At 41.9% G+C, this 24,655-nt stretch overlaps 1 protein-coding gene across 1 annotated transcript; it reads right to left on the bottom strand.

The window, feature by feature from the left end:
• Positions 1–948: 948 nt before the first annotated feature.
• Positions 949–24,214, bottom strand: nudt6 (nudix (nucleoside diphosphate linked moiety X)-type motif 6). The gene is made up of 5 exons (XM_063493451.1): positions 23,883–24,214; positions 22,942–23,145; positions 4,623–4,678; positions 1,693–1,747; positions 949–1,332 (listed from the first exon to the last, which is right to left on the bottom strand). Exons 1-5 carry the CDS (start codon positions 24,133–24,135, stop codon positions 953–955), a joined length of 948 nt encoding a protein of 315 aa, XP_063349521.1. The 5' UTR covers positions 24,136–24,214; the 3' UTR covers positions 949–952.
• Between the last annotated feature and the right edge of the window lie 441 nt (positions 24,215–24,655).

Raw genomic sequence — 24,655 nt, 5'->3', positions numbered from 1 at the left:
CTAAAAGCATTACTTCCCCTTTTGAATACGTATGACTTGGACTGTTAAATAGATAAGTGTTGACTTGGTGAATTGTTGTATTATTTGCTGTTGATTGTGCTTGTTCGGCAAGAAACACAACCTTTAAATCACAGCACAACATTTTAAAGACATTGCTTTGCCTTGTCATCACCATATTACTGACTGTGAAAAAGTCATTTAAATCAGCGGTCCCCAACCTTTTTTGCGCCACGGACCGGTTTATGTCCGACAATGTTTTCACAGACCGGCCTTTAAGGTGTCGTGGATAAATACAACAAAATAAAACCAGTACTGGTACAAAAATGTATTCATAACACATAGTAAAAGACCCAGGGAAACCGAGTTAACGATAAAAACAATTTAAAAAAAAAACAACTATAAAAACCGATAAAAACCCTGAAAACCATAAATTTCACACCCGAGCCTCAACTCTCGCAGCCCGGTACCCTACGACTCGGGGGTTGGAGACCGCTGATGTAAATGACCAACATGGAGAGGAAAACCTATATTCATTGCTGGCAGTTGTTTGGGTGGTAAAGAATTCATTTTTGACTTACAAAGTTGGCAGTTTTTTCCTCCATATACCCCCTCCCATTTCTGAAATGAATCTGGAACCAAGATAAAATTAGCTAAAGTCACCACTTATCTCTGACAGTGATGTCATTTTTTATCATTGATTAATACATATTACAAGACCGCCAACTTTGGGTTTTGAACATGGCCACCAAGACGTGTTAAATAAAACATTTAAAACTGCAGCAATGCAGATGCAAAAAGCATCGTAAAATTTGCAGTGTGTTTTTAATCCAACCGGTTACACTGTAATTCTTCAAAAGTAACAGTCCAGCTATAAATACCTTTTTAATATTTGACTAATGGTGACAACCATGCTTCACCATATCTGGCTACAATGAGGTGATCTGTGGAGCTCCTATAATTTCAGTATGGGAAGCTGTCTGTAATATAACTGGTAAAACCTCCCAGAGTAAACAGCAGGAAGCTCCTCCATGTTGAGGTCAATCTTATCAAAGCCGTGCTCCAGGCCATGAAGCAGAAGACTGGCTAAGCGAGAGGTGATGGGCGTGGTCTCGCTGGTTTTGGCCAGCTCGCTGATGTCCAGCCACTCGCAGCGTAGACACTCCTGAGTGCAGAAGTTGATCTCGTAGGTTAGCGGGCTCAGCCGGCAGATGATGTACATGTCAGACATGCCGAAGGCACCGGGGTGGTTGTGCTGCTGCCGGATACTTAGCAGAGATCTGAACTCGGAGCGAACGCCAGTTTCCTCAAACACTTCACGAACCGCAGTCGTACCTGAGAAAGATTTATTTAACATTTATACATGGAGGCATTTAAAAGACTTTGATCTAGGAACGATGATCCAATTCCACTGTCAGTATTACCTTGCAGATGGCATTAAGAAGGGAAAAAGGAAAATACACATATATTTTTGAACATTTGATGCTGCTTTTCGGGTTGGGTCATGTACATAATTTTAAAGCTGCTTTTTAAAAGAAAAGGTGAATTTGAAGAATTTGCATATATATCATGTGCCTTATTTTGTATAGTTCAAATGAATGTATATGTATCATCTTTAAGTATAATGTTACACTCCAAAGAATTTAGCTACATGTACTGTATTAGTTCTTTTGCTCTGTTGAGCGTGACACTCACCAATATTTTCTCCTGGATCAGACAAACCACCGGGAAACTTCCAAGCATTCTTTGTCTGAAATTCCAGAGCAAAGTTCAAATTTAACTTCAATTGTGATATATGGCACTGCTGTAAATGTATCTTAGATAATTATCAACATGTACACTGCAACAAGGTCTATTTCAGTCTTAGTCTAAAGTCACTTATTTCCTAAAATCAGTGGCTAAAAAAAGATAATGCCACATTTTGTTTCCTCTGTTAGAAAATGACCATGGATCAAGCTGTAATAATGAGATGAGAAATGTTCAATGCTCCAGTCTGAGCATCCTTTCATGTTATGTTTTAGGTTTATTTCCTCACTCTGGAGACTTTTACATTTGCTGCGGTGAAGTGTGTCTTCCAAAACTGTTTCACCACTTACCTTTGATATTTAATGACAGTATGCTGCTGGTTAAATTATGATGTCTGTGTATATATATTTTTGTAGTTACTTAAAGAATGTGCTGCGCTTTTTTTTCCCTTGCAGATCCTCTCTTTGTGAGGAACACAAATGCACTACAGCATTTATTTTCATGTATTGTAAACCAAATGCTATATTTTTGGAACGGTTTCTAAAGTGTGCTGGTAGAAAGAAATAAAGAGACTTTGTGTAACAATAATTGTTGAGGTTCTTAAAAGTCGAGCGTCTCTCTCTTCCCCACAGCAGCACACACAGCTGAATGTAAAATCATTCCAAAGAAGTGCTGTAAGAATGCTGACCGTACGCAATCTGTTCACACTAAATCTACCGAGAAATGCTGCGTAAATGTCATTGCATGATGGTTAAACACTCTTACCATTACCTCATTCAGCTCCCTGATGGATATAATTACCTTGAGCCCACTGGGAATATGTAAGTTGTCCTGCAAGAGTGATAAAATTTGGTTTCTTTTCAGGAAGTTCATAACCCTTAGCAAGCTCTGAACAGACTCGGCCTGTAAGAAACTTTCTACTGCCAAAGGGCCAGACTGTTATAAAGCCCGTTTCCAGTAAACAGCTCGATAGGGAGGAGGAAAGAAGGAGGGGGAGCAGGGGAAGAGGAGATAGAAGACTCTCTACACTTCCAGGCCACTAACTGCTCGTCTCTGCTTTGGGACAAAATACATTACATGCTCCCATGACTGTAGACTGGTACACATGTTAGATGTAAGCAAAATCTGTCATTTATAATGCAACATATGGATATGTTAAGTGATCTAGATTCTTTAAGTTAAGATCTGTTTCTTAACTTAAAAAAATGTTTTAAATATAATATTTGTACCTATACCTCAGTATAATAACTGGGTTAATAAATCTGGATCTTGCATACATAGGTCAAACCTCTTGGATCAGGACTGCAATAGATTCTGTTGGGTTTGGCACTGATCACTTCTTTTATTTCTAGCAGACATTTGAGAGATGTTTTTTGCATGTAGAGGTCCAGCCTTTTGCCACTTTGTTTTTCTTTGACAGTGAACAATGGTACATGTGCTCCAGTTGATGTTTGTGGAACAAACATGCTAATGTGCTGGTTTTGTGGCATGCCAGCACAGGTAATACTGACATTATCTGCAAAGCTGCTGAAAATGTCAAACTATATGATAGATAGTAGTGAAAAAACAGAAACTCTAATGTCACCTAATTGTTTCTGTATTACTTAATTACTTCACAGAGGACTTTATCAGGAGGAAAACTGATAGCACTTTTTATCTATCTAACATATAATATGATATGTTATCAAACAGAAACAGGCGGCTTTGCATTTTGCAGCTGTTTCCTGCTTGTTACAGAGAAACTACTACAGATGTTTCCATTTAATAATCCAGACATTACATATAATATTTACAGTATTGCTTTTAAACAAATTAGAATGCTCAAAACCTAATGTAGGATTAATTCAAGCATTATAATATAGTAATACTATCCAAATATGCCTAAACATCAGTCAATATTACATTTGTACGATGAGATTATTACAGTTTAAACTCTCTATATACATACTCGTTTCTGCCTTGTTACCCTACTGTTACCACTGAGCTGTAATAAAATGCTACCAGAAAACTCTAAATTGGCAAAAATGTATGCCAGCGACTTTTTCCAATGCCATCCAGTGGCCTGAATAGGAGTCTTTGCAGGGCCGATTTTGGGCCCAGGACCTTATATTTGACACTCTTAATGTATGAACCTGTCTCTATTAATTACAAGGAAAATACCACATACTGTAATAAAAGATGTATACAGCCACCATAATGTCAGACTTTGGTTTGCAGATGTTTTGAAACCTTAAGTTCAGGAAGTTGGCTGTTGCTGTCCTGCATTTCATTTTGGTTTCTTTTTAACTGACCATGATGGTTACATAGTATGCTCAAGATCAAAATTCCCTGACATCAGATTTTCCACTAGTTTAGGCTGCTTATTTGAAAAGGTCTTAACATCTTATAGAGGACATCTTATGAGAGTAACAGTTCCCAAATGACATCAACATTACACAATCACTTTTCAAAATTGCTAGCAATCTTGTTTGGGCTGACTGAAAATGCAAACAAAGCTGTGTCGAAGAGGATTTAAAAGAGGCCTGTTGTAAGTTAACTTCAAAACATCATGAGCACTACAGCAGGGCTCTGTGAGAGCTTACAGACGCACAGAGAACTGTTTGAGTGCATTCAACTCATGTAAACATCATGTTTGCTTGAGGTCAGCTAATTTTGTGTTGAGCTATGTTAAGTGTGAAAGGATTTCCACCTAAGGTTTGAGTCAACAGAGGCCCAAGTTACTAAATAAACAAATACTAATCATCCACGCACAGCAGCATGACTGATCCATCAGTGGTTCATTTGTGTGACTGATATTGGACAGATCAGTTTTTAGGAGGATATAAGATGTGTAGATTTAAGGTGTATAGTGCATTCAAATAATAAAGTCATACAGATACCTTATTTCTGTCTTGGACAACAAGGACCTTTCCACTGGACTCATCAACAACTGCACCTGGACAAAACAATCAATCAGACATTCATTTCATACGTTATTCAAGCACCTGTGTCCCTATATGCTAGTTCACATTTTGCATATAAATTTCAATAATTTTAAGCAAAATGTGGTGGTAGACTGGCACAAAATAAATCATTTGGTTGGACACATAAAACATGCATGACGTGGCGAAGAAGGCCGCTGTCAGGCTTCAGAAGATAACAGCTGATTTGTTTGTTTTCTGTTTTGCTTCAAATCTCTGACCTGCAAATACATCAAGATGGTAACAGTCTGGGCTGCTGAGCTGGACAGTAACAAGCTTGAAGATTTGAGTAATTTGGTGAACTAAAACTGTATTGACTTGAGGTGGTTGGCACTGTTGGCTCAGAGCAAGGAGGTTCTGGGTTTGAATCCAGTCTGGGGCCTTTCTGTGTGTTTGCATGTTCTGCCATGTGTTCCTTCAGTGTACTCCAACATCCCACAGTTCAAAGACATGTGTGGTGCTAGATTAATTGGTGACTCTTAACACTGACTGTATGCGATCTGCTTGTCTGTCACTATGTGTTAGCCCTGTGACAGATTGGCGACTTGTCTGTAGACAAGTCACCTCTCACCCTGTAACAGCTACAGCAGGCTTAAGGCGCTCCTGGAAACTTGAATTGGATAAGTGGAAGAAAATGGATTGATGGAAAACTGTAAAGATAATTATCCCGAAGGAATTTACAATATGCACTGACATTATTGAGGTCCCACACTGCAAACATCTAAATCAGACTATAGCCACAGATCAGGACCCACAATTATATTGAATTAGATCCAGTAATGTAGTGACAAGATAAAGAAACCTATCACAAGCTTTGCTGCAGAGAACAAATGGTTGGGGCAAGACAGTAATAACATGCTATTCATCTCTTGTGTCTAGTTTAGCAGCAATTTAAAAAACAATTAAAAAAATAATAAAAATAAATTGTAACATGTTATATTTACATTATAAAAAATGTAAATTGTGTTTCACAAAAAAAATGTAATGTCATTATTTTTGATATATTTACGTTGTATTTATGTCGTTAGCTATATAAGATCAATATAACGTTGCCCAAAAAGTGGTTACTTTGCATCTTTAGAGCTTTAGAGTTGTTACAATGTAACCAGTTGGTAATTTTATTAAATTATGATGTAATTTTTTGAATGGTTAGCCTACAGTATAGTTTCGGGTTTGGTGGCTAGTTAAAGAAAAAACAAACAAAAAAACCCCCAAAAAACAATCAACAACTTTGAATAACACTTTTTTTTTTTTCCAAAAACTGAAACCAAGACGACAGTACCAAATACAGCAAATTTACAGGGCAGAAAGCCTTATGAGGAACACCTGTCAGGCACAAGGATTGATGCAATCTATTGATAATGTATAAAATCTTGATATCAGCTGATTACTCATCGGCACTACATTTAAAGTAATACTAGCCATATATATAGAATATCTCCTGAAAACAGCAAATCTTCTAAATGAACAAGACCAAGACTCAGACAATTTCGAAAAACAGACGGTTAACTAAAAATTGTTTCTGTGGAACAGCAAATTGCTTTACTTTCTACAGTTACAAAGTCTGAGTGACTCAGCTGAGAAATTTGTGGACATCCGACTTCAACATTTATAGTTTTTCTCTGATGTTTCTCAGCAGCTAGTGACTAAGCAAGGCAGTTATGCGCTGCTGCTGACAGTTGAGGAGGAGGAGGAAAAATTAACCACTTTCTTTTCCGGTTGCTCTGTCTGACCGACCAAGACAAGCCTCCTCAAATGAATGTCACAGATGCGTAAAGAGGGATGTGTCTTCCTGAAGGCTTGACTTGGACTTCCAAGTGGAAATTGATGTCATCCACAGTCCCTGTGCCATATGGCGCAGGAGGAGGCCTGGTTTCTGCTAAGGGAGGCTATCATTATTTAGCCCTCAGTCCAAGAAATAAAATGGTCATGAGGAGCGGGGAGCAAGAATTACAGTACGAGACAAAAAAACAACAACTGTGGATTCAATAGAAAAAACTGTTAATCACTTAATTGTATAGTTAAACTTTGAGCCACTTACTTCATATTTCACACATGTTTGTCTACTACTCTTTGGTATTGCAAACAATTACAGGTTCATGCTCTTATCTTTACATTATGAGGTCATTATGAATCTGAGCTTCAAGCCCACTAAGTTTTAAATATAAAACAGTTGGCAAGCGTCCTCAAACTGTATCCTGGAACCAAGGAGGAAAAAGTAGGAGAAATAACTAAGAAGAAGAGGAAGAAGGAAAGAGTAACAAGACAATCACCCAGCATTGTTGTTTACTTGTGATTACCTCTTCTACAGATAAAACTAAGCATCAATGTTAATTTAAAATAATGCTTGATTCAGGTTGATGCAGCTGTAGCGATTGGTTAGGGAGAATCAAATTCCCTTCCCAATAGAAATTAAAAAAATACTTACAAATATGAAATAAAAACATATATTGAAGAGTGGCAGTTCATTTGAGCCCTATAAGTGTTTTTCCACTGCATCACAGAGACATGGAAATTAGTTTACCTGGACCACTGAAAAAATGCTCTGCTAAGTGTGCTGAACAAAGTAAATTTCCTAGCTTAAATAAAAAGGAACTGAAACCTCTGACTAAATAACAAGCTACAAAATGAAGAGACTGCTACAGGTTTAGAGGAGACACTAAAGTGTGCCTGCCCACCTTTGTAGTTATCTTAGAGATTTAATCAAAGGCTCTGCAATGTGAAAAACAGTTGTGTTTTTCCCAGTAACTTTTACTCTTTTGTTTTTTGTTATGAGTCAAATTAGGCCATTATGACTTTCAAATAACTTCTGACATTAATTGACAGTGTTATTAGTGAGTACTGTTTTGGGGTACTGGCCAAAACTACAATAAGAACGAGTTGTGAAAAATAACCTTTTTACTCTCTTATTGGGTAAAATCTGAGTGTGGCAGGACATCAGGCGTATGTGGCAGGACATCAGGCGTATGGATGACAGAGGATTTAATGGATGATTGCTTTCCAATCACGAGTTATACTTCTGGCCCTATCGCTGTATCTTTGTGAAAATAATCAAGAGCCACAGTCAACACACACATAAGGAAACTGGAATCTAAACAGCTGTGTATTTCAGATTCCTGAACCCAGTTTCATCATCAAACAAATCTGGCATCTAAAAAGGGAGTTTCTGGTCCCCATTCCTCAGAAAGATGCTCTGGACATGTTCTGACATGCTTCAAGTGCATCTACTCTTTGGTAAAGGTATGAATGGCACTCTGCCCTCTGCTGGACAATCACAAAGTTAGCAGTTGGGCTGAGCAACTCCTTTTCCTGTTGATCGTCTCTTCACAGTCAGTCCTGAGTGAATTTCCATTTGCGTAAGTGAAATGAGCCAGAGTTAAAAAATGCAAATCCCAAATGACAAACAAGCTTTTATCCATTTAAAGATGATAATAAACTACTGGTGTTTTGTGTTAGCACCAAATGTAGGTCACAGTTTACTCCAGCTTTAGCTATTTAAAAATGATTTAAAAGTGACAGCAGAATACAGTTTGATTTTTCAACACTTTTACATCTTTTGTCACATCTGACAGATTCTGTTACACAACCACTCGCAACACGCAAGGCACTTATTCATATTAGGAAACAAATGCGGAGGGCAGTTGTCATCGCTGATGGGTTTACATAGACTTTGTGTCCATAGCAATTGTCATTTGGTCTAATGTGCTGAAGCAGTTTGTGCTCGGCTCAATCATCCACAGATGAGATTCTCTCTTCCACAGCACAAACTCTTTCCAGTGAGAGGTCGGTGTAAAAACTACCAGGAGGCGACAAGATATGATCAAATAGTTCAGCAGCTTTACTCAGAAAACCTAAAATTTAATTTATTTAAATTTGTACACTTTTGGATTGGTTCCAGCTCTACGGCTATTTTGTTTAATGACCCTTGGAAGTATCATCCTGATCACTTGTTCTTGCACATCTGCCACGGACCTCAGACTTGTATTGACAGAATCAAGAGGATACCTGCAGGTTTTTCAACATTTACAGGGTTATGCATTCCGAATTCATTCCACAGGGTCAGATAGTCCCGATGGAGTTCTGTCTGAAGGAGAACACTTGACAGAAATAACCAAAACTTTGCTGAATTTCATTGTGCAATCCCGCACTGGCATATAACAACGAAAACAAGTTTTTTTTGGCCACAAACACCTGTTCTACTTGCCCAATTTGACTCACTGCAACTTGTCCTTTTCCCTAAAAGGCAATTCAGGGAAATTCATACTGGAGAAGATACAGTGCACACTGTGGGCACAAACGTTCAAGTAGACAGAACAGAACTTGAGGTTACTCTATTCCGTAACCCCCATTCTCTGATAACATGAGTGAGGTGTCTCATTATGGGGAACGCTCTCTCAGCCTCTATGTCATTACTCCAGCCAGCATTGGCTGGTAGTCGTGAGGCTTGCATCAGGGAGGGTCCACCCTCCTGCCTATAAAAGGGTGTGACGCAGTGTCACCCGTCATTCAAGATAAGCTCACCTCTTCCTCGCCTCGTGCAAGGAGGGTGATCTAGTGAGACGCCTCACACATGTTATCAGAGAACGGGGGTTACGGAATAGAGTAACCTCAAGTTCTCTTTCAAACATTTGTTTCGGTGTCTCACTATGGGGATATGCAGACTTCCGTATTACCAGATAAGCCCATCTTAACAACTGACCGCCACCTTAGGAGGTCTCGTGGGGACCCACACAGTGTGGAATAGAGATGGTGCAGTGACAGACCCGTGCTGGAATAAGCCAATTGGATCGCCTCAAAAATCCAGTGGGAAATGCGTTGTTTGCTAATGGGCTTCCCAACATGTGGTTTAGCCCAGGAAACAAACAGCTGATCCGACCTCCTGAAAGTCTTTGTTCTCTCTATATAGCTACATAAAGCCCTAACTGGACAGAGAGCATGTAGGTGCTCCTGTTCAGGGGAGGACAAAGGAGGGGGCAAAAAGCTTCTAGCTCCAATGGGGTGCATTGGAGATGAGGATTTTTGGGCACAAAGGCCGGTTTTGGCCTGAGTGTGGCTCTAGAGTTATCCCGCTTGAATCGGGTGCACTGTTTGTGTACTGACAGTGCATGAATATCGCTGACACGCTTCGCATATGCAAGAGCCAGGAACAATGCAGTCTTCAAAGACAGGATTTTTATTTCCACCTGGCTTAGTGGCTCAAATGGTGGCTGTGAAACTGCCCCCAGCACCAGGGATAAATCCCATGTAGGGACAAGAGATTTAGACACTGGGTGAAGCTGTCGTGCCCCTTTCATAAAACGGCAGACTAGTGGGTGAGGGTGAAAACTCTCCCCCCCCCTAGCTTGGGAGACTAGGTCTCGTCAGAGATGGAGAGGCCAAGGTTTCCTCCACAAAAGGGGCATAATCTCCGCTAACCAATGGGACCTCGTCCACCTTGGGGCGATCAATATCATTGTTAGCCCTCTGGTTAGAGTGTGAGAAATTAAAGAAAGTGTCTCAGTGCTAGAAACGCTGCTAGCAATTATAGCCAGTTTATGTAAGCAGCCCTCTGTTGTGAGTCCCAGTTGCCGCTCACTGCTCTGTCCTCGTGAGTGGGACCCCAGTCTGTGGTCAACACCTTTCTGGCTGTGACAGCCCCCAGTGACACCCCCTAGTGGGATGACCGCCAGTGAAGACGCCATTAATCTCAGCATCTGCAGGCATCTTCTGAATGTCACCTGAAAATGCCGGCATGTGATAGCATTTTTTTTTTACTCTGTCCACAAAGAGACACGCTCTGTACAAGGTGGAGTTTAGAGCTATTCCTATGAAAGAGATGGCCTGAGCTGGCTGCGGGACACTCTTTTCATAGTTTATAGTGAAACCCAGAGCCATCAGGTGATCCACTGTCAACCTGGTATGCTTTCCTCTCATTATTTCTGACTCTGATAGCAGCAGCCAATCATCTATGTATGTTGCTATGCGGATGCCCCGCCTCTTCAGTGGGGCTATGGCCGTCTCTGTGCATTTCACAAATACCTGAGGGCTCAGTGAGAGACCAAACGGCATAAATTCATAAATTCTGCCCTGAAATGCAAATCTCAGGAATTTTCTGTGAGGTGGGTAAATAGGGATGTGAAAATATGCGTCCTTCAGGTTTATTGATGTAAACCAATCGCCTGGGCGCACTACATGTGGGAGAGTGGTGGTTGTCAACATCCTGAAATTGTATGACCTCAGATGCTGATTTAGTGCCCTTAGGTCCAGTATCCCCCTCCATTCTTGGGCACAAGAAAATACTTTGAGTCAAAGCCGCATTGGCTCTGGTCCTCGGGTATTTCTTGTACTGCTCCCTTTGATAGCAAGGTAGATATTTCTTCTTGCAGAAACCTGGCTGATTCGCCTTTTGCAAGAGAGAAAATCACTCTGTGAAATCTGGGAGGGGTGATTCGCAACCACGGTAATTCGCTCTAATGTCCTCACAACCCACTCTGGCAAAGCAAGAGCTCACCATCTCGAAGGAGAACAATGCCGGACCGTACAGACTCGACGAAAAGGCAAAGAAAAGGTACGAGGAAAAAATCAAAGGAGTGAAGGGGTTAGACCCTTACGAGCACACAGAGTGGACAAAAGACGTCAGCGTGCTGCCTAACTTTCACCACGCTCAGATTTATAATTATATGGTTCTTGGAGTGAGTGCATACACTCATGAAGTTTTTAGTAACTTCAGGTCACTGCAGCAAGCCCAGGTACAGTTTACCGGATGGGTACAGGACCTTGAAATGCACCGTGCAGAACACAAGACCATCGTACGAACAAAGGTAAGTTTACCAGTCTTACAAATCGTCTTCATAAATACACATTCGTTAACCATTTATTAATAGGAACTTTGAGCTCAACGGTAATTAATTAGTAGTGGAAATAATTTCTGGTACGCATTACAGAAATGTAGCAGTGACAATAATATTGTATGCTGTAACCGTACTGGGCAATTAGTGATACAAAAAACTGTTAAAACTATCCTGTGAATAAAAGTATATGTTTTTGTCAATGTACCATGGTAATAACAGAAGCGAAACTCAATATTCTGTCAGGACAATTCACTATTTATTCAAAGCTGAATATTTACTATCCAGTCCATCCGTCTCCTCTTCGTGACTTCGGAGACATGGCTTGGACAATTTCTCTTCCACGCCGGAATCTGATAAAAACCATTCGCTTTACCCGTCGGCTTCTCGCGGCTGTCGTTCGCCCGGCTTGTGCAGTTAATAATACAACAGCTTCTTGGCATTTTTTGTTTCTTTTTATCACTGTGTAACTGATTTCAATTGAAAGCCTGCTTGCGCTCGTACCTCTTGCCTAGGATACCCACAATCCTTTGCGGTTTTACCCCTCAATGACGTCACATTTTCAATCTCTATTCCTGCTAACAGAGCGAAGAGCAAAGTCAGGCACTCCAAAGTACATGGGACTTTGGCTCCCTCTTGTGGCGGAAACTGGTCCTGCGGCCCAGACCCGACTGTGCATGCGCGGGTGGCCCGTGCTTGACCAGCATTCATGGAACCGGTCACCACTGAGGAAATCGACCCTGGTGGTGCCTGGGGGTGTGAAGGCATTATGTTTTTCAACATATTTTCTGTGTTTTTCACACATTTTTCCCGTGCCTTTGGCAACATGCCTGGATGCAGCGGGTGAGGTTTTAATAAACAGTGTGCTTTTGTGAGACTGTGACACGCTTGACTCAGCTGAACAGTGTCTCGTCTCTTTGTTGGAATGTGCTCTGCGGGATGCAAATCGAGTCCCAGGCGCTGGAAGACGGAGGAAGAACACACTTCTCAAGATGGCGCCAGTGTTCACGGCAAGCCGTCTACTCCGCTGTTGTTTGTTGTTTGTCGTCCTTCTCTCTATGTGCTGCCCTGATGTCTCCACGTTACTTGTCTACGATCGCCAAACTCTTTTGAATCTCCGGCCTTTGGACTACCGGACACAAGATTTTAAATGGAGATCTGAAAATCCTCCTCCGCTTTCGAAGGACTTTCCTGATTACCTCCGCCACTTACCATCTACCTTCTCTCAAAGGAAACGTTCACGGAGACGGGGTAAACGTGGCGGCATCCGTGTTCGTATCAAGGCCTTTTTAAAGTCCTATGTTGCGATAAATGATCGCTATTTTATAAACAACTTGTCATCTATTCCTGCCCTCCGGGACCATGCTAACTTCAGGCTATTCTGTCACCGCTGGATTCGCCCCGTTGGACCTTATGGTTACCTGGACTTCCCAGCTGATCTTCCACCCGCTAGGTGCTGGGTGCGGTCCTCCAGAGGAGGTGCGAATCTCGGCAACCTTCGCCTGCTGCGGCGTTCTTCTACCAGTGACAGTGTGACCGCTCTCCGTATGGCCTTGCTAAATACAAGGTCACTGGCGAATAAGACTTTTATTTTAAATGATCTTATTCTATCGTCGGGACTGGATTTCTTATTCCTGACGGAAACTTGGCTTCGCCCCGGCAAACTTTTTCCCTTCTCGGAGCTGCTCCCACCTGACTACGCTTTTATCAGCTCACCCCGGACCACTGGTAGAGGTGGAGGGCTAGCTTCAGTTTTTAAAGACAAACTTCGGCATCGGCAGCTGCCACCTGTTCTGTACCCCAGTTTCGAGGTGCAGTTATTGGAAGTGAACTGTGTCCCCTCCATCCTCTGCGCTGTGGTGTATCGCCCCCCGAAGCTTATCAAGGATTTTCTTCCAGAATTTGCTGATCTACTGGGGAGCCTTGTGCTACGCTATGACCGTATACTAATTGTTGGGGACTTCAACATTCATGTTTGCTGTGAGGACAATTCGCTAGCCAAGGATTTCCTCGCTCTTATTAGCACCCTCAATTTCACCCAGTGGGTAAGTGAACCAACCCACACTAAAGGTCATATACTTGATTTGGTACTTTCTTATGGTCTGGATATTTGCATCACGGACATAAAGGACTCTGGGATTTCTGATCACTTCCCGGTTTTGTTTAATACTGTAGTGAGCGATGTGGATTTGAACAGTGATGGTCCTGTGCGGCAAACGCGCACGATTAACTCTCAGTCAATCGCCCACTTCATTGATGCTTTCCTTGACTCTCCCCTCTCTGATGCTAACTGTCATGGGGTTTTATCAGCTGATGGGCTTGCTAACCTCTTTTATACTACATGTGCTGACATTCTTAACTCTGTAGCACCTCTGAGGATTAAACATGCCAAACCCTCACAACCCTGGCTAAATGATACTACTCGCGCCCTTAGGCGTGAATGTCGTCGTGCTGAAAGAAAATGGAGGAAAGACAAACTCCACGTCTCTCTGGACATCCTCCATCATTGTTTATCTAAGTATCAAAAGTCTGTTAAAGCTGCCAAATCTGCCTTTTTGTCTAGCATTATTATGACTAATAGCCACAACCCCCGAGCCCTTTTTAATACTTTTAACTCTGTGATAAACCCTTGCACTGTCATTTTTAGGGATGCCTCCCCTGCTCTTTGTGATAAATTCTTAAAGTATTTCTCTGATAAAATCTCAGCTCTAAGGGCTTCTCATTCATCTCATTTTTCATCAGTTCTAGATCCAGTTCCAGCCTCTGAATGCTTGACTGTCTTTCAACAGTTTCAGCCAGTGTCTTATTCTGCTTTAAAAGATATAATTGATCATCTCAAAATCTCTGGTTCCCCGCATGATATTCTTCCTTCTCGTTTCTTTAAGGAAGCTTTACATGTTATTGGTCCCTGTATCTTATCTCTGCTGAATGCATCATTGTCATCAGGTTGTGTACCGTCTGTCTTTAAGCATGCTGTTGTGCAACCTATTATGAAAAAGAAAAATCTTGACGCTAATGATCTCACTAACTACAGGCCGATCTCCAAACTCCCTTTTATTTCCAAAATATTGGAAAAGGTCGTTCTAAAACAACTTCAGGAATTTTTAGCTGCAAATAGTATAAATGAAAAGTTTCAGTCTGGTTTTAAACCTCGCCACAGCACAGAGACAGCCTTACTTAGAGTTTTTAATGATCTTCTCTTAACTGTTGACTCTGGCTATTCCGCGGTTTTAGTTTTACTTGACTTGACTGCTGCTTTTGACATGGTTAACCACAACATTCTTCTATCAAGATTGGAACATGTTGTTGGTCTCAAAGGTACCGTTTTATCTTGGTTTAAATCCTACCTCTCAGAGAGGTCGTTCTCTGTTGCTATGGGGCAACACTCTTCGGCTTCTGCCCCTATTTATTGTGGTGTGCCCCAAAGGTCCGTGCTCGGTCCTGCTCTTTTCTCTTTGTACATGTTGCCGTTGGGATTAATTTTTAGAAAATACAACATCTCCTTTCACTGTTATGCCGATGATATCCAGATTTATTCACCTCTGAAATCCGATGTGTCTGCTTCTTTGCAACCTCTGTTCAACTGTTTGCATGAAGTAAAAATTTGGTTATCACATAATTTTCTTACGTTAAACGAGAATAAGACTGAAATCATAGTCTTTGGTAGTCACACCCCGCTAGACCAGTTGACTGATGCCCTAGGCCCCCTCGCTAGCCATCTCTCGCCCACTGTAAGAAACCTCGGAGTGTTCCTGGATGGCCCTTTCAAACTTGAGAAACAGGTCTCCACTGTGGTGAAAAACAGCTTTTACCAGTTGCGTCAGATTTCCAAAGCAAAGTCGTTCCTCCCTTTAAAGGAACTTGAAAAGCTTGTTCACGCATTTATCACATCCAGATTGGACTACTGTAACTCCCTTTACTCGGGCCTCCAACACTCTTCTCTTTACCGGCTTCAGTTAATTCAAAATGCAGCTGCGCGTCTTTTAACAGGTACAAGAATCCATGAACACATAACTCCAATATTAGCCAAATTACACTGGCTCCCTGTTAAATATCGCATAGATTTTAAAATTCTTTTGTTCACCTTTCAAGTTCTGAATAATTTAGCGCCCACCTATCTCTCTGACCTACTCCACCTATATAATCCCAACAGAACACTTAGATCATCCAATCACTTGCTCCTTGCACAACCTAGGTCTCGAATAAAGTCGAGAGGAGACCGGGCCTTTGCGATCGTGGCACCTAGACTCTGGAATACCCTCCCTGTACATATTCGTATGGCCGAGTCTATCCAGTCTTTTAGATCTCGTCTTAAAACTTATCTGTTTACTTTGGCCTTTGATTCTAACTAGTTGGCTGATTTTAGTTTATTGTCTTGTTATCTATTGTTTGTTGTCCTATTTTATTGTTTGTTTTAATTGTTTCGTATTTTGACTGACTGTGAAGCACTATGGTCAACACTGTTGTTTTAATATGTGCTATATAAATAAACTTTGATTTGATTTGATTTGATTCTCCGTACAGGCTCCGGAACTGAGCCCTGAAGTGAACTTGGAGCCTGGGCTGGTCCGGCTCCGATCTCCCTGTGGGGGGATGTTAGGCAGTTTGCTTCTTTTTGTGGTCTGACTGCTTGGCTGGTGGTGGGGCACCCTGAGCGGCACCAGGTGGGAAGTGTTTCCTAGGCCAGCAGGTCTTAGGGTTCTGCGATCCTAGGGGACACTGGGCCGCAAACTGTGGAGCTGGGCGGCAAGGGATTTTAAATGTCGGCACGCTGGCTGGTGACCTGAGCGAACGTGCGGTGACTGGGTGGAGGTGGAGGCGGAGGCGCAGCCTGGGTCTTGCTAGGGAGACACAGCTGCGGGGCCTTTCCCTCTTTCTTTTTTTCCTTGCACCATCTTTGCATGGTAGCAACGGTGGTCCCTAAAAAGCCCAGTGGGGTTGATGCTTTCATCCAGAATGTCACGTTTTTCTCTGTCCGAAAGTCCCGACAAGTTCACCTATCTTGAGAGCTGAGAGCTCTGCCCGCCGCTTGTACTGCTGCTCTACTGAGGTGGAGACACTGGTCCGTAACGACGCCCAGCTCTTCCCACAGCTTGCTAGCATTGGGGTTTGCAGCAGTCTGGTCCTGGAGCTCTGTCAAGTAGGATAGCAGGAGTGATGAGGTGTTCAATGCCCTCACGGTGGTGGCAACTGATTTATACGCCTTGTCAACCAGGGAGAACTGCAGGCATTCAGCCTTGGAGGGCAGGGATGGAACAGATGATATGGAAAGTTTCTGGTTTCGGTGGAGATGAGAAGCCACCAGATTGTCCACTATGGGAATTTGGTAGATGCCCTTCTCCTTCGTTCCAGCGCAGTCAAATGCCACCACTCCCTGCACAGGGTTGGGTGACAAAAATGGCTTTGCCCAGCAGCGTGTGACCTTGTCCACGCATTCAGGGATAAGTGGCAGTACCTGCTTAGTAGTGCACTTTGCTTTAGGGAGCCTTTTAACCTTGTATCGTGAGGTGGAGGTCTCTGTTGTCACTGTGGGCCATGGGATTGCCAACTTTTCAGCTGCCCGTTTTGCAAATAGCTCCATACTTCGGGACTGTGTGCCGGGGTTATCACAATCAGCCCTTGTGTCGCAGAATTCTGACCAGAAGGGGCAAAGAAAACGTTGTCATCCTCGTCTGAAACAAGATGTTCCGACGCTCCCCTCATTAGCCTTGAGGGAATCAGACAACACAGCTTCACAGCTGACCTCGGCATCGTCCACCAGCGGGAGGACGATATCCATCTCGTTGCCCCAGCTGGTACCTGGTGTGGCTGACTCAGTGTGCTCCATCGGTGCGCCGATTGGAGACAGCATTGGGTCCTTCTTTGACAGGCTAGCCTGGCGGGCTAGTCTTCGACAAAGGCTTTTCAGGGTAAAGCAAGCGCAGAGTTTGCATGAACCCAGTGTGGGCGCTTTGCAGCCTGAGGCACATCACACAAGCCTCATGTGTATCTGAGCCTGAAATCGTGCAACCGCAGGGACAAATTCTGGGCAGCGGTTTACAGTCTGCCATATTAAGGAAGCTTGGTGTAGCTTGGAATGGCTGGACAGCTAACGCTGATCTTTTTTTTTCTTTTTTTTTAAATCGGTCGGGTAGCTATGGTGAGCTAGTATGACCTGGCTAGTGTGGTGGCTAGCTCTTGTGGTACTTGGCATGGTGACCATGTGTAGCAAGGACAGTTAGCTTGGTCAGCTAACTGTTGTGCTAGGTGCGTGGTGGCAGCTAAGACACTCTCCAACCTGGCTCTGTAGTGAAGAACAGGCAACTGGAAAAGCGAGCTGTGCTAGCACCTGGTGACCAAGGTGTTAGCTTGCTCGAGTGGAAAGTTAAGCTAGCACTCACGTTGACAGTCAGGAGAAATGAGGTTTCTAAGAAGCGAGAAGAGGAAATTCAATGACGGGTGCAGTGTTGCCAACTCCTCAGTAAGGAAAATCGCTATTGGCTGTCCTAAAAGTCGCTAGAAGTCGCTAAATGACGTCATCACCTAATTTGCATAATTGGTCACGCTAATATAATTGTAACCTATGTTGTTGGAGAGAGAAATAACATCGTGGAAGAGGCATAAAGTGAGTAAAAACGTCCTAAATGCATTTAGAGTTTATTTAGAACTACAAATTAAATTTCTTTTAGCAATTATTGTTTTTTTTAATGTCACAATTCCAACCCTGCTCCTTTACCCGGGCTTGGACCGGCAAAAGTGACCCAAAATAGGCACTCTGGTGGAGTTACTTTGTGTGTGTGTGTTTATAAGTAGTTTTAAACCTTGTGATCCACAAAACAGCATAAGAGTAAAAGAGTAAAAGAAGAACTGACTGCGTTACAGCACCCGCTGCTTGTTGAGAGTAAAAGCGATAAGCGCTTTCACGTCTTTTCTTAAAAAAAGCCGTGAGACGCTAGGGGGTCTGAAAACTCGCTAAATATAGCGACAATGTCGCTAAGTTGGCAACATTGGACGGGTGACGTTGCGTCACACCCTTTTATAGGGAGGAGGGTGGCACCTCCCTGACGCAAGCGTCACGACTGCCAGCCAATGCTGGCTGGAGTAATGACATAGGGGGCGTTTATCAATATGCGTACTTGTGCGTACTTGCGTTCTCGTGTACTCGTGATACGTCATCAGTCGGAGACCAAGTACTGTTCCAATTCGAAGTACGCATCAAGCCGAGAACGCGAAAAAGTCCCGGATGTGTTCTCGATCCGCCCGTTTCATCGAGCATGCATCGGTGTGGACTTGGGACAGCTATATATCCCAGAATGCATTTCGTCCAAAACTCAACAGCGGACTCCCGGCACATCGTTTTCAACCCCCCCCCCCCCGCTCGCGGACGTCTCACTACTCAGGTTAAAGAAACTCCAGCAGCTGTCTATAGTATTGAGTGTCCACTAGAATAGAAATAAAAGCGTTCTAACATCTCACCTGCTTGTTTTTATTAAGGTATGTACACGTATGTACATGTACACTATTTTTATTAATAGAGGTTTCACTACTGAGGTTAAAAAATGATATATAAGTCACTTAGATCACATCTAAATGTTAATGTTTGGTTTATTGCAGTGTTTTATTTGTTCCTGAGTAAACCGGTTTGGCTGTGATTAAAGTTAAGCTTCATAACATGTTACTCACAGTTAAATTAAGAGGGGACGGCAGTAAAAACTCCGGACCTGTGACATCATCACGTACGCTGGTGTTCCAATTGTACATATCGCGAGTCCGTGCTCGCGTTCTCGGCGGGTACGTACTCCCGTGCGTTCTCGGCGAGTACGTACTCACCGAGAACGCGAGTACGTACTCGCGTACTTGGGCATTGATAAACGGCCAGGCTGTATCCCAATTCAGGGTCTGCAGCCTTAAAGGCTGCATTTTAAGGCCGATTACGTCACAGCGGCGCGCCGAAGGCTGTCCCAATTCAAAGGCTGCTCGAAATCCGGCCCTGAAATGCGGCCTTCATTTCCCTGAATTTTAAGGCTGTGGCGATGTAGACTTCGTGGCCCAACATATCCCACAATTCATAGCGCGGCAGTCACTGTGGATAATTTTGCCGCAGACGGCAGAAGCGTAGCGGCCGAAGAGTAAACTGTTAAAGGTAAGTACTGAATATTATGTCGCTTATTTATGTGCAAATGTTTAATAATGAGGAACATTAAAACATTACTGTTGGCCACATGTCGGCAAAGTTATTTGCCATTAGCGATGTTTGTACTTTTCAGCGTTTACTTGGTTTTAAAGCCTTTAAAATATAATAATACAATAGCTGACCTTAATCTTACAGAGAATGTGATGATTTTATGGATAATTAAAGTCAGTCATATATCCACAAACACAACAAGCTGAAAGTCAGTGATGCTGCTCGGTTTGCAGTCCTGAATATCACGGCACAAGCAGGATTCACTGCACTGTTAATGTTCGCTGTGTTATATTGCTGCCTCTGTTCGGTGGTGTCGAGCCAAACGGACTTTAACGTGTGTTTGAACGAGCTGACGGTTCACTCGTTAAGCTGAAAGAAAGATGCTTTAATCACAGGAGTCACACATGTGTCCACTGTACCATCTGGGAACGCTTCTTGTTTAGCACTCGTAATAACACAAACACTAAATCCTCCTTCTCTTGTGCTGTTTTGTAGCAGTGTATACACCTGAGACTGTCACCTGTCTGTCTGTCCTGCACTCTCTCTCTTTTTCTTTCTCTCTGATTGTGTAATAAAAGTATGAACATGTATTTATAAGTTACACTTGTGTTTAAATCCTGCAGCTTATCACACATTTGATTTCCATGTGTGACAACTGCAAGTGTCCAGAGTGAGGACAGACTGAGGGACCCATTGCACCCCTGATGATCCACCAGGACAAACTCAGCAGTGTGTGAGGAAGAGGAGGAGGAAGAGCCAGCAGCAGCTAACAGATGGAGAGAATAGACAGACTGTTCCCTGTTTGTGAAGGACCGCTAGGAAAGTTTAAAATAACTAATTGTCTGTCCTGAATCAGTCTTATTAGGTAATGTTCAAATAATTTGATCATTCCAGTGTTTTCAGTGTGGGAGAAAGTACTCAGGGCCTTCAAGTTACACACTATGAAAGGCAGCAACAAGTTTAATGTTCAGAAACCTAAAGTGTGTATCAGCAGCAGAATGGAGCTAAAAATAAATGTTTGTTTCAGTTCTATGAAGCTTTGAGTATTTTGGATTAGTAGCACTGCTGTGTTTGTTGCATCATATTGCTGTAATTGTTTATATGCTTTATATATTCTGAGGTAAGTTGATCTATAGTGTTACATCATATTCTATAAGGATGTTATGTGTTTGTTTACTTTCTGCCCAGTTTGACCCATTTAGCAGAAGTCAGCCTGTTTAAGGCTCTGATATCTATTCTGTCTGACTTAAAGCAGTTATGACATGGTCTGATTTTCTCACCCAATAAAGGAATATTTCATATATCAGTCTACTCTTCATTCTATCAGAAACAGTTTTCACAGTTCGTACATTTTCCTTTTTACACATATATGTAAGCATTGAGCCAAATTTAGTAATGCCAACATATTAGACGAACAATATTTGCCTCTTATATATAATACATCTACATATACACTGTCAAAGATACTTGTCTTTGAGTGAAGATTTAAGGTGATAGGACATATAAATAACTGCAACTTGAATCTTTACTGAAGCTCAGTATTAGACACGGAGTTCACTCACATGAATTTCACTCACATGTGCTGTACCAGTGTACCTGCACATGTGATGTGACAATAGAAGTGATTTGATTTGAGAGTTCAAACTCACTGCTGTAATAACTTATAATGATTAATATAATAACTATAATATTGGCCATATCATATTTACACTGACTTTAGTCTCATGAACAACATTAGCTAATTGTTATTTACTAGCTAATCTTAAATGACTGTTCAGTACATAAATGAAGGCCAACAATCATGTTTTACAGTCCTGTGGTCTCAGCCTCAGATACTTATTAAATCACTCAAAGCTCGTGTAGAAACAAACACACGAACAAAATATGTTCTCCTTCATTTCTGTCAAACAAAGCTGTATGAAACGTTTCCAGCGGTTGGTGTTATGGTTGCTAGGCAACCTGGGCAGCGCGACGGAGGCTAGACCGTCCCATTTCACAAGCCTCGCACTTCCGGTCTTAGCGGTCTTTGAGTACGCGGCCCTTGAGGATCGTTGAGGCTGCGTGCTTTAAGGCTGCAGACCCTGAATTGGGATACAGCCATAGAGGCTTCTGAGGACAACGCTGAGAGAGCGTTCCCCATAGTGAGACACCGAAACGAATGTTTGAAAGAGAACTTCCACAGAGTGGCCGTAAATACAGTGCTGTGAAAAAATATCTGCCACCTTGCTGAGTTCTTATTTCTTGCATTTTTGTCACACTTACATGTTTCAGATCATCAAGAAAAATTCAATGTTAGACAAAGAAAAAAAAGGCATTTTGAATAAATACAAAATAGTTTTTAATTGATGATTTCATTAGATTGAAATCCACAGCGATGCGAAAGACTCATTGTGAAAGAAAGACTTCTCGCAAATGCTTGATTGCAGTTCTTGTTGTCGAGGGTGACACAACCAGTTTTTAGCTTTACTTTTTCACATAGCGCCACGTATGTTTGGATAGCTTTTGTCTCTTAATAAACGAAATCATCACTTTACTCGAGTTATCTTTGTCTATCATTATAATTTGTTTCATAATATGAAACATATAAGTGTGTAAAATATGTTTTTAAAGAAAAAAAAACTTTTTCACAGCACTTTAAAGGTGTAGTGGGTCAAAATCCCTCCTGAGATGGGTGGAAACCTGGTGACCAACAAACAAACGTCTTACCACTGTGCTTGTCAACAAGGATTTGTCCACAAAGCCCTAAGTCATGTTTTGCTTGGAGAGCAAATACTTATTTTACTCTGTGACATAAAAATCTATTTAAAACTTTTATGTAATTTGTGTTTTTTCATGATTTTTGGTTGATTTTCTGTCTCGCTCCATTAAAATGAAACTACCATAAAACTGACAGACTGTTCATTTCTTTGTAACTGAGCATACTTACAAATTCAGCAGGGATCAAATAATTATTTCCCACACTTTATCTGTATTTTAGCATATATATTATTACTCTTTGAACCAACTGGTTTGATTGGATAATCTTAATCAAAGGTCCACTTTGTAACTTTCTTATAATTCTATCTTATGGTTTCCAGTGGGTCAGAACCCACTGGATCACTTTGCATTTTTGAGACATGTGCTGTAGCCACTGTAGGTTACTGTAATGGTAATAAAAAGACCTCAGGTGAGACTTTTCCTGTAAAAACTGCTTCCAGAGTCAAGAGGAGTTTTTTCCCCCCCTAACTTTCAGGGCAGAAATCTCTACCTGCCACTCCAATTTGGTGAGTTGCAAAACCTGGAAGTCTGCTCTCCCCCTCTCCCAGCCAAAGAGCCAGCATGGCGTAGTCGTTTCTGGCATGATGGAAGGTGAAGCCCTGAGCTGAGGCGGCGGCAGCACATCGACTCAGCGAGATGGGTACTCGAAGCCACACTGCTGCCTTCCCCTCTGCTTTCCACTGGGCTAAAGAATCTGCAGAGTTCAGATACAGTTTAACTTTGTATCTCCCATAAACTATAAAGTACATAAAGAAACAATTAATATGTTGCAGAAGTGACATAATGAAAAGTGAAAAGCTTTTAAAAGGCATTTGCACCTAATTGAATTGTGAAGACGATCTTAAGAGAGAGATGTGAAAAGATAAAGAGAGAATGACAAACAGCAGACACGTTTCTGGTGGAAGTAGCTTTCATGTGAGTAGAGTTTAAAGATGAACTGAAAAACAGCTAACTGGATTAAAGCAGCCACAAAAATAGATAAGGGACTTTTTTAAATGCTCATTGAGAGTTTTCATTTCACATTTAAGTAAGATAGCGAGTGCTGGCTCAATGAAAGGGAGAGCTGAAAAAAAATAAAGAAGAAGCATATGAAAACATGTAAACCCCCGAAGAAGAACTTTCAGTAATTGCAATGTAATAACAATAGTATCAATGTTTTAAAAGTAGTATTGCTTTTGCTCGGTGAAACAACACAGAACACATTTTAAAAACATTTTTATACCCCAGACATGCTCCCTTGGCTTAGATGCTATGAGCAATTTAACATTAAATATATAATACCTTATGTACAAACAGTACCGGCCTATTATAGATAACTGACAGACCATTGGTTAAGACAGGTTAATGATTTAAAAGCTTTTGGGGAAAACAGGATGTGCGCATTGCCTTCTCTCTCCTCTTACACAGCAGCCAGAGTTCAGGGCGACAAACCTTGCAGTAGACCGCTGAATGAGCTCTCGCTAATGTCACCCGGCAATCCGACCTCAGCCAGGTTCACTGTCACTCCACCGAATCGGTCCACTTTCCCCGTTAAAGCGCTGACCCCGTGGACTTGCTGAAGCTGTGAACAAGTTAAAGTGCAGGAAAAGGCACGGGTAGCTGTGCGTACGGGAAGAGACATGTTATTACAAAAGCGGCCTCTCGCCAACGGCAAAAGTCTGGCAACAAAGGTACAGCCAGCCATATTACGGTAACACGATAAGTAAACGAATAAAAGCAGAATATGTTCAGCTGACAGCCGGTAAGTGAGCTGTCCAGTACAGTTGCGTAAACGTCCGTGCAGGAAATTGCATAAATACCGTAATGAACGAGTACAACAGCCCTGACACGTGAACCAAACTCCTTTCGCATTTCTTTTAGATTACTTTAGCTTGGAACGCTTGGGTATTGTGTTAAAATTGGCTAATGAATCTGCCAATTAACCCATGTAATTCTGTAAGCGATCGGCTTTTTTGGCCACAAGCTATTGTTAACTATTGTTAGCTCTTGTTTTGCATTCTCTAAGGTGCCATCTGCTGTTCATTAGCTATCAAAAAATCCTGAGCTTCTTGGCTGTTTAGTAGATCTATGCCGAATTTAAGAATGCATCCAAGCAGTAAGAGCAATAATTTTATTTGTTTCATTTTGTGATTCTACTAGCTTGTAAAATCAAATACGTAAAAGTAAAGAATTTTTCAGCGAAATTTCGCATTGCTTTCTCTCGA

Source organism: Pelmatolapia mariae, linkage group LG2 (genome assembly GCF_036321145.2).
Source record: "Pelmatolapia mariae isolate MD_Pm_ZW linkage group LG2, Pm_UMD_F_2, whole genome shotgun sequence".
NCBI classification, from domain to species: domain Eukaryota; kingdom Metazoa; phylum Chordata; class Actinopteri; order Cichliformes; family Cichlidae; genus Pelmatolapia; species Pelmatolapia mariae.
This window is presented reverse-complemented; position numbering and strand designations above follow the sequence as displayed.